This window comes from Haliotis rufescens, unplaced genomic scaffold (assembly GCF_023055435.1).
Source record: "Haliotis rufescens isolate VD_foot unplaced genomic scaffold, xgHalRufe1.0.p SCAF_14, whole genome shotgun sequence".
NCBI lineage: Eukaryota > Metazoa > Mollusca > Gastropoda > Lepetellida > Haliotidae > Haliotis > Haliotis rufescens.
This window is the reverse complement of record NW_025963824.1, coordinates 30,367,019-30,377,775: the sequence shown is the minus strand read 5'-3', so window position 1 is coordinate 30,377,775 and position 10,757 is coordinate 30,367,019. Positions and strand designations below refer to the sequence as shown.

General features: G+C 41.0%; 1 protein-coding gene across 1 annotated transcript; it reads right to left on the bottom strand.

Annotated features, from left to right (window-relative positions):
- Positions 1 to 5,073: 5,073 nt before the first annotated feature.
- On the bottom strand, positions 5,074 to 10,227 carry LOC124143329 (protein NATD1-like). The gene is made up of 3 exons (XM_046512261.2): positions 10,018 to 10,227; positions 8,588 to 8,709; positions 5,074 to 6,088 (listed from the first exon to the last, which is right to left on the bottom strand). The coding sequence occupies exons 1-3, from the start codon at positions 10,115 to 10,117 to the stop codon at positions 5,951 to 5,953; spliced, it is 360 nt and encodes a 119-aa protein (XP_046368217.1). The 5' UTR covers positions 10,118 to 10,227; the 3' UTR covers positions 5,074 to 5,950.
- Positions 10,228 to 10,757: the final 530 nt, after the last annotated feature.

Here is a 10,757-nt window from a genome sequence, read left to right as displayed (position 1 = left end):
GCAATATTCCAGCTGTATGACAGCTGTCTGTAAATAATCGAGTGTGGACCAGACAATCCAATGATTAATATGAGCATCGATCCACACAATTGGGATCGATGACATGCATCAACCAAGTCAGCGAGCCTGACCACCCGATCCCATTAGTCGCCTTTTACGACAAGCATAGTCACCCCTTGCAGGCAATATGAGGGTCCTGTAAAGTAATGTAATGGTGTAGTGTACTGTACATCTTGATAATTACTTTAGAACCTGGGACGAACCAATGATCATGTGGGCAGTGGTCATGATTGATGGGTGAATTAACAGACACCCATAACTGCTCTTAATGCATTGTAGGTACAATGTCAATTATCATGCATCTCTCGGGATTTAGTAGTTCTTTTTCTGCATCAATTCCGAACATTTGTACATACTGGATGCGGAAAACCCTGGTGTTGTCATTACTTTATTCAGGGATTTATCAAGACCTATGACGCAGAATTCAGCCCCAATTCTTCAGCAAATGTTCATTCCCAAATTGGAATTCAAATGTTCCCTGTTCATGTTCTCCTGATCGCCTCCGTGGTCTAGTGGTAGAGCATCCGCCCAGAGAGCAGAAGGTCCGGGGTTCGAACCCCGACCGCGTCATACCCATAGACGTTAAAAGATGGTACTTGTTGTTACCCTGTCTGGCGCTTGGCATTAAGGGGGTAAAACACAGACTGGTCGGCTCGGAGTCAGTATACTGTGTCTGAGTGGGGTATTCATGTTAAACTGCGGCATGGTATCTCAGTGAGCTAGCACTATAAATCGGTATCAGTCCAGACTAGTACAAGCAGCCATTCAAACCAACACACGTACATGCACGTCGCTATATAAGTGCAACAATCTTGGACGTGACGTTAAACCCCATTTCACCTCACCTCATCTTCTCCTACTTATAACTTACATCATGAGACATCGGTGACTTGTATTTGACAGACAACAGGACCAATTAAGAGACAGAGGTTTTAAGCTTAGTGTTCCATTGTTGCAGGGATCACATTGTTAAGTTAAAATACCTCTGAAGTGAAGGAATAAGAACATGAATAAAATCCTAGTTTTGAGTGGGTGAGTTGGGTTTAATGCCGCTTTTAACAGTATTCCGGTATATCACGGCATGTCAGCTTAATGTGGGAGGAAAGTGATGCAGATCTCAGACGTTTACTTCACCACTTTGGTGAAACCCACAAGCCATGTATGGTTTTTACAAACCTAGAAACATAATTGGGGCGAACCGGGATTCGAACCCACAATCATAGGTTTCTGGTGTGCCCAAGGGATGCAGCTCTGCACAGCGAATCGTGGCGCCTTAGACGACTGGGCCACCTGATGCAAGCATGTTTCCAAAAGAATTACATCTGCATATTCAGGAGTATGTATTATATTCTACTCAAAAGAAGTTAAAAAACACCCATTTTTTTCATTTGACTATAGTTAATCTGTTATGGATGTCCTTTATCTTCTTTTGAGTAGTATTTATGCAATCAAAAATATTACTGCTTGCACTCAACACTAAAAATATTGTAGTGAAGTATGCCAGTGAGTTCCATTATAACACTTCATTATTCACTGTATTGAGCACCATGTTCCAATAAGCAACTTATGACCAAAAATTGTTATAATCACCCCATACTTAGTCCAAAAATTTACATTACAGTCCATACTTTTTTGTGTATACAGTGTTACCTCGCTATAGCGCTAACTCGGTTATAGCATGCAGTAAAGCATGGCTCCCAAAATTTACAAACATAAACTCAAGTTTTCCAATGACATGATGTTTTCCCCCCATCTCAGAAAACATTATCAGCTGATCACCGCGAACACATAACACCGGAAATACCAGTCAACAAATCCGAACTGAAGTACGCAATTTAATCCTATTATTTTAATATCTGGTTATAAACAGATTGTTCATTGTTTATGTGGACTAATGTTTGCAATATGTTTTATTAATTATACTCAAAATTTCATTCAATAATTATAATAATGTTTACAATAATTTCGGCGAAATCATATGCGAAGTGATCGGTAGATCACACAACTAACCTTTATTTACAGCAACCACGGTCAGATTACCGCTATTGAATCGAACTTTTGTTGCAAGAGAATGGATACACATATCATAAATGCCATACCATGACTCGCTAAAAGTCATATTTGAGGCAGTTTGACTATTAAAGGTCAACATAACGTTTCCGCAAGCGAAATACATGTACTGCGGTACGTCTCTACGGTGACTGGTCAAATTGTTCCATAAAAACATATCCTGCATACCATATAACATATTCTTTTTTACAGAAAAGGGTATATTTTGCCATGTAACTATCACAGAGCTCCAGATAAGCTGCGTATCTGCGTAAAATACGCATCAGAAATGCAGAAATACGCAGTAAAATAAAATCAGAGCATATCAAATACGTAACGAACATTACAGATACACTAAAAAAATAAAACTTGTGCGTATCATCAAAATATTGTGAAGTAACCCTGAGTAGTTGATTAGCAAATCAGCAACTTATTTTTAAACTATATACGGGCATTCTGTCAACCTTGTATCATGGTATTTTTGAGTCCTATAAAGCTCTGGAACCCACACGACACCAGTTTGAAGGGACTAGATGAATAGTGTTTTTAAATTTTTAACATAAATACCCACATGTGTAAAAACTAGTGGGTAACAGAAATTTGAATACCAAGATAGAATTACTGATACCCAATGATTTTAAAATGCATGGGTAAAATACCCACAACACTTATCTGGCGCTCTGTATTATCAAAAAGGTTTTAGTTTCATTGATATTCGAAGCAAATTTGTTCACTAATGCTCCATGTTTAAAGACATTTTCAACTCATTGTTTATGATTTTAAAAGAGCACCCTTTGTCATGTTTTCTAAGCGCCAGGGGCACATTTTATGCTGATTACGGTACTTTGTAATAAAACGTGTTGAGTGCGTTTCTGGCTTAGTTTATGATGCATTAATTATTCAGTAATTTATTGACATTTAACATAAAATCATTATTGTCAGAGAGAGATAGGTTTGCTTCTGATCTGTTTTTATAAAAAAATCTAGTGTTGCATTTGTTAGGCTTAAAATAGAGCCTATAGACAAATATTAATGACTTTGAGTTATTTTTGTTGGTAAGACCATAAAAATACCATAAATTCCTTGCCTACATTATGTTTATGTATATATTTTTAAGTTTAAACTTATTGCATTAAAATGTTATAAAATTGACCTTTTTTCATCTTTTAGATGAATTTCTGTGTAAGCACATGTGAAGATTGAAGATGAAGCCATTACCATTTGAGTATGAGAATTCCTAGTGAGAGAGTGGATGTTTTATGCCACTCAGCAGTAAACCAGCTGAATCAAAGGCAGATAGTTGAATCTGGACCAGACAAACCAGTGATTGATATTATGAGCATCATCCCCTACTTTTGGGTCACAAGGACATTCAATCACAAGCCTGACTACCCTCGAAGGTCCGGGTTAGAATAGGTCTTCAGCAACCCATGTTGTTGACTAATGGGGTTGGGTGATCAGGCACACTGACTTGGTTGATACATGTCATATCCCAACTGCATAGATCGATGCTCATGATGTCAATCACTGGATTGTCTGGTCCAGATTCGATTATTTACAGACTGCTGTCATACAGCTGGAATATTGCTGAGTGCAGCATTAACCAACAAACAACAAAACCAAGCCTGACAACACAATCCATTTTGTCACTTCATGCTACAACCGTTAAGGACCTATTTTAACCCAGAATTCCCACTGCTGCTGGGCCAGGAAAACCAGTGATTGATAGCATGAGCAACGAACCACACTTTGCAACCCCCAATCTTCATTCAGGGTTTCTAGGTGACATCTGGAGTTGAGAAGTGGTCCCCAGCAATATATACTGCGGGTAAAAAATGTAAAAGTGATGTTTTAAAAGTTTTGTTTCTTTGTTTGTTGTTTCACGCCGCACTCAGCAATATTCCAGCTATATGTTGGCGGTCTGTAAATAATCGAGTCTGGACCAGACAATCCAGTGATTGATATCAGGAGCATCGATCCACGCAATTGGGATTGATGACATGCATCAACCAGGTCAGCGAGCCTGACCACCCGATCCCGTTAGTCGCCTCTTACGACAAGCGTAGTCGCCTTTTACGGCAAGCATGAGTTGCTGAAGACCTATTCTAACCCGGATCTTCACAGGTAGGTTTTCTAGGTGACATCTCACTTATCCTCACGGACACCTGGAGCTGAGAATTGGTCCGCAGCAATTAATACTGTTGGTAAGTGGTAAAAAATGGATTGAATGATCAGGCTGAGTGACACGATGTGAGACATCTGACCCTGATGGATCTTGTTCACAACATGTCACTGGATTGTCTGGGCCAGACTATTATTTACCATCTTCCCGAGGCAGGTGAGTTAACTGACTATAAAAGTCCAGTTTCCAACCTTGCCGAACTAGGCTGGTATTATTGAGTTACATTTTGGCTGGACTAACGAGTCTCTGCATAGTCCAATCAAAATCGCGCACAGAAATCGAAATCCGGTTCGTAGAGTGTCATGCAGATTTTCGGTCGACTGCAGGATTTGCAAAGCATGTGCACCGCTAACTCGTTATCAACAGATATTTTCTAAATCTTTTCATGTTTTTAATCAAGGTGCTCACGTGATTTGATGCACTTCGCGATGTAAGACTCGTTTTATCACAATATAGATCTTGATTATCGATCAGATCGTCTTGTTTTGGCGCCACCGTTTTGTTTGAAGCAAATGCAAGTGATATGAGAGGTTGAATCTGATTGGTCCATAAGAGAGGCATAGAAAGGACATAACTCGTAATAGCCACTGGTGGCGCTACGATCGAGCCCAGGAATTCCAGCCAAGTTCGGCAAGGGTGGAAACTGGACTTTTAAAGTCAGTTCACTCTCTTGCCTCGGGAAAATGATTATTTACAGGTGGTAGTCATAAAGCTGCAATATTGTCAAACAACAAACAAAATACATGGGTTGGTGTATTGCATACAGCAGACAAACTATTATGGTATTATAAAAATATTTATTTACACAACAGATGTCCTAAAGATCATCACAAATCATCACTGCTTTATACTGGTTATAAAACAAATAACATGCAATAAAATGTATTCCTCAAATATTCAAATTACTACATTCTCAAAATGTAAGGCAATGGATTTTAAAATTGACGTTGCCAAATGTCCAGTGCAGAATTTATTACAAGTCTCGTGAGCTTATAATTGAGTTTCTACTATGAAGGACACACGAGAGGACAGAATGGCTCTGGTCAAACACAGGGTCTGCCTCCCCCCCATTGACCAGCTGGTAACTGAGAGAAAGGAAAGGGGTGTCCCTAGAGTCCCGGTCGGGGAATGTCCCTAGAGTCCTGGCCGGGGAATGTCCCTAACGTCCTGGCCAGGGAATGTCCCTAGAGTCCTGGCCGGGGAATGTCCCTAGAGTCCTGGCCAGGGAATGTCCCTAGAGTCCTGGCCGGGGAATGTCCCTAGAGTCCTGGCCGGGGAATGTCCCTAACGTCCTGGCCAGGGAATGTCCCTAGAGTCCTGGCCAGGGAATGTCCCTAGAGTCCTGGCCAGGGAATGTCCCTAGAGTCCTGGCCAGGGAATGTCCCTAGAGTCCTGGCCGGGGAATGTCCCTAACGTCCTGGCCAGGGAATGTCCCTAGAGTCCTGGCCGGGGAATGTCCCTAGAGTCCTGGCCGGGGAATGTCCCTAGAGTCCTGGCCGGGGAATGTCCCTAACGTCCTGGCCAGGGAATGTCCCTAGAGTCCTGGCCGGGGAATGTCCCTAGAGTCCTGGCCGGGGAATGTCCCTAGTGTCCTGGCCGGGGAATGTCCCTAGAGTCCTGGCCGGGGAATGTCCCTAGAGTCCTGGCCAGGGAATGTCCCTAGAGTCCTGGTCGGGGAAGGTCTGAGACGATCAGTGCTGTAAGTGCAGGACTCGGGTTGTCATTGACATACTTTTGGATGAAGGTGCAAGTTGGTGACATTCTGATGTTTTTCTCCAAGAAGTGCTCCAAGGCTGCCTGCAACAAAAAATTGAAAATAGCATAAAACAGATGATAAAAAAAGGACATGTGAAATCGTCCCCCAAACGAAAAAATCTGCCGCTGCAGGAATGCCCTTACCGGGGTTAAAATGGGTTCACGATTTTTGACACGCTGCGCAGTTTTAACGATCATGACAATTGGGCCGATGCCCAGTCTGCCTGATTCTGCCTCGGATTTTGTAATACACAACGTCTTTTTTTCTGTCTGCCCATCCATTTGATTACCATGTCCAGTTGTCCACAACTTATATCTCCTTGGTGGACCAGCTGGTGTTTTATTACCCAAACAGACCGCCTCGGTGGTCTAGTGGTAGAGCGTCCGCCCGGAGAGCGGAAGGCCTGGGGTTCAATCCCCGGCCGCGTCATACCAAAAGACGTTAAAAGATGGTACTTGTTGTTACCCTGTCTGGCGCTCGGCATTAAGGGGCTAAAACAAAGACTGGTCGGCTCGGAGTCAGTATACTGTGTCTGAGTAGGGTATTCATGTTAAACTGCGGCATGGTATCTCAGTGAGCTAGCACTATAAATCGGCATCAGTCCGGACTAGTACAAGCAGCCACACAAACACACACCCATGCATGCACGTCGCTATATAAGTGCAATAATCTTGGACGCAACGTTCGACCCAATTTCACCTCACCTATTACCCAAACAGGATGTTAGATATAAAATGCTTGTCATCGATTGTTATTTGTTATCTTAATTGTTCACAATGTCAAGATCAAGCGTCGTTTCACACATTCAACAATGTATGCATTGTTGATATTTTTGTAAGATTAAGAGAAATAGCCAAAAAGTATATATATATAACGGCTAAGGATCACAAGATAGATAAACACGGCAAACGTGACAGCCAATGAAAACAGTTGTCCCCACTGTGGCGCCCCTAAAAGGTTTGTTTTTCAAGCTGATTATGGAACGAGTGATTTCATCACTTTCACTTGTACATACTTTCAACGAATAAAATAATTTTCTCTTTCGGAAATTGACTAAATATATCAAGGAATATATATATTTGTATAACAGCAGTGAGTGAGTGAGTTGGGTTTAATGCCGCTTTTAACAGTATTCCAGTTATATCACGGCGTGTCAGCTTAATGTGGGAGCAAAGCCCGAAGTGATGCAGGCCATAGACGTTTACCACTTCAGTGAAACCCATGAGCACGGGTATGGTGCTGACAAACCTAGAAACATAATTGGGACGAACCAGGATTTGAACCCACAATCAGAGGTTTCTGGTGTGCCAAATGGACGCATCTCTGCACAGCGAATTGCGGCACCAAAGACGACTGAGCCCCCCGGACCCCCTGTAAAACAGTATACACAGTTATATCCCAAATTTAACATTTAACTTATTTCAACAATTTTGGATAACTGATCTCATAACATATTTATATTATTATAATCTTAAACTTAACCTTTCATGTAAATTAAGGTGCTTCATTCAAAATAAAAAGGGCTGTTAAGCATCTTATCTAAACAATCTGTCCGAAATATTTATGTGTGGATCGTCTCCAAAGTGTAGTGGATACACTCATACAGGGTCTGCTTGGACAGCGTAATATTAATGTCTCAAAAGACAATGACTGGCCACTCAGATAGTTAGATCCATGATGAGTACTGGTGTAACGATATGGCAATACAATATTGTGTCACGATACAAGGCCCACATAACAATACATCGAATTACGACCCCTGTTATACATACGAATGATATGATACATTTCATACAAAGTTATATTGGTGCAAAAACATGAGAATAACAGAAACTGACCTACAATATGACATCTTTGATTTCTGTAATTTACTGGGGCAGTGGGGTAGCCTTGTGGTTAAAGCATTTGCTTGTCATGCCAAACACCCGGGTTCGATTCCTTGCATGTGTACAATGTGCGAAGCCCATTTCTGGTGTCTCCAGCTGTGATATTGCTGGAATATTGCTAAAAGCGGCGTAAAACCACATTCATTCACTTACTCACTGAAATTTAATAACTAATTATTCAAGGGCTGTGATTCACCATGATTCACCTGCAAGAAGAAAGAATACAAACTTGTGAAATAAAAGCGCTGTATCCTTTTCGCTCCTATAGTATCAGGATATGTATCGTATCCCGACTCCGCTGTATCCTTACACCTCTGAAGGACCTGTGAAGAGCCGGGGTAGAATAGCTCTTCAGCAACCCATGCTTGCCGTCAAAGGCGACTATGCTTGTCGTAATAGGCGACTAAAGGGTGGTCAGGCTTGCTGACTTGGTTGATGCGTATCATCGATCCCAATTGTGTGGATCGATTCAAATGATATCAATCACTGGATTGTCTGGTCCAGACTCGATTATTTACAGGCCGCCTTCACATAGCTGGAATATTACTGAGTGCAGCGTGAAATAACAAACCAACCATCCAACCAACACCTCTAAAGATGAGTCATGATGACATAGATTGTGTCTGGTAGCACTCTGCCATTATATGGATGTACCTTCGCCAATAGTTTGCCGACCCCTCTTCCCCTGAAGACTGGGGGTACCTCAGTGTGGTAGAGGTCGACGTGGTCCTCGGTCAGCCAATCATACTGAAGCACAGCCTTCTCTCCGGAGGCCCCTGGAAACAGAGAATGTATCTTCAAGTGGAGTCGACAACCATCTCACTGGTGATAGCTGAAACTTATTGCGTCAAAACAGCACCAATAATTTCACTAAGTTAGCAAAGTTCCAAAAGATGAATCAAGTCTTGTCGAAAACTGCACCATACTTGGTCCAGCAGTTAAATTGACCCCTCAGTACACTACTGTGAGGCCCGGGACGTGCCTTCTGTTGACGGGAGTATGTAGCAGAGCGTAGAGTCGTCCCACAGATGACATCCTTACCTTGACACCTTGCTGACAGGGTTAACCTCTTTGGTCATGTGGACAAGCGTCCTACCTGGGATCAGAAGTTACAAGTCCCTTTGGGGGAAATGACTGGTACCAAACGGAATTTGGATGAGGACCAAGAATTTCCAACAGGTTTTTGAGGGTGCAGGCTAAAACGGCACCTCAGCAAAAACGGCTATTATGTGACGGGCGAAAACGGCACCTCTATTTTTATGAACGATTTATGTAGTAGTATATCTGATTTATGTTATTTGTTACATATTATTTGATGTATTTACATGTTATTTCCTGTTTTCCACCTTTTTACAGATACATGTAACTACATACATTCACATATATATACAGTTCTTCAGTTTTCATCTTCATCACAGTTTACAATATCGGCCCATGTACCACCGAGCATTGTGGTAGTAGCTGACTCAGGGGGCTTATTTCTAATGTAAACTTGTTTTAACTTTCCAATTATTGATGTTTGTAAGAGACGATGTGAGTTTAATTTCATTTGTTTTACTTCAAGGCATGTTGTTTTCACAATAAGTTGAGTTGTGGATAAGTTAATTTGGAATATAGTTGGAGTAGAGGATAATTTCTAATGTAAACTTGTTTTAACATTTCACAATTATTGGTGTTTGCAAGCGACCATGTAAGTTTAATTTATTTTACCAAGGTAAAAAAAATAAGGGTGCCGATTTCCCCAGGCAATAGTAGCCGTTTTCGCTTGAGGCGAGGTGCCGTTTTCGCCAATCGGTGCCGTTTTCGCCAGGTGACGTTTTGCTGAGGTGCCGTTTTAGCGTTTTAGCTATAACCCGGTTTGTGATCATGATAGGCCTAACAGTGGTTTTGCAAGAAACAAAAGGTTTTAGGACATTTTCGTGAGTTGTATGGATTTCAAATTTGAAGATATATTTAGGCAGTTTGGATAACAATCAGTCAATGTCCTTCAATGAACCGAAACCCCTATGTATCATTCGCTGACGTTTAGCTTAGTAGTGCGGAGTGAGAAATTGATCAGTTGTCAGTTGATGAAATTCACGTACCGGCACTGGCGTCACACCTTGTTTTGACAGTCACGTTAAATTCCTTTTCACTGACATTATGCAGTACGTCAGAAATTTCCAAAGTATGTGTTTTGTCCATTGTCCTTCTTCATGTATCGACATATGTCGATAGATCTGCTGTCATGAATATATATATATTCAGGCTTGCGAGCACTAGTCGTTTTAAAGACATTAGAGTTACTCGCCCTTGGAACATGCTAAAAATCGACTTTTATAAAACGAATAAAGGAATAGTTCGTTTAATCCACAAGTTTGAAACATAAACGAAAAACAATTACTTGATTAGTTAATCAAATGCAAGAGAATCACTTGATATTTATTTATAAAGAAATACCAAACCTTTAAAAACTCAACATGGCTGGGATTTATTCAATGACATTTCACATAAATGAATCATTTAATTCCTTTTATGAATTTACAGGAACATTTTCATGTATTAGTTCATAATGATCGGCCAAATAATCTCTGGTGACCAAACTATAAGATCGCTTGATGTCAAAAGGATCTCCAAAAGACTCTAGGGTATGTTGGTTTTTACTGAGAAAGTTGGGCGGTATTTTATTTGAATATATAACAAGAATAACATTAGGAATTTTACCTGTTTACCGATGCATATCTTTAAGAATGCTCTGGTTCGATTAACTTCCCAAGGTAGGGTTAAGTTGATTGTGAAGTTAATTTATTCGCTTCGGACCGGTAGTTTCACACATTACTTGCCC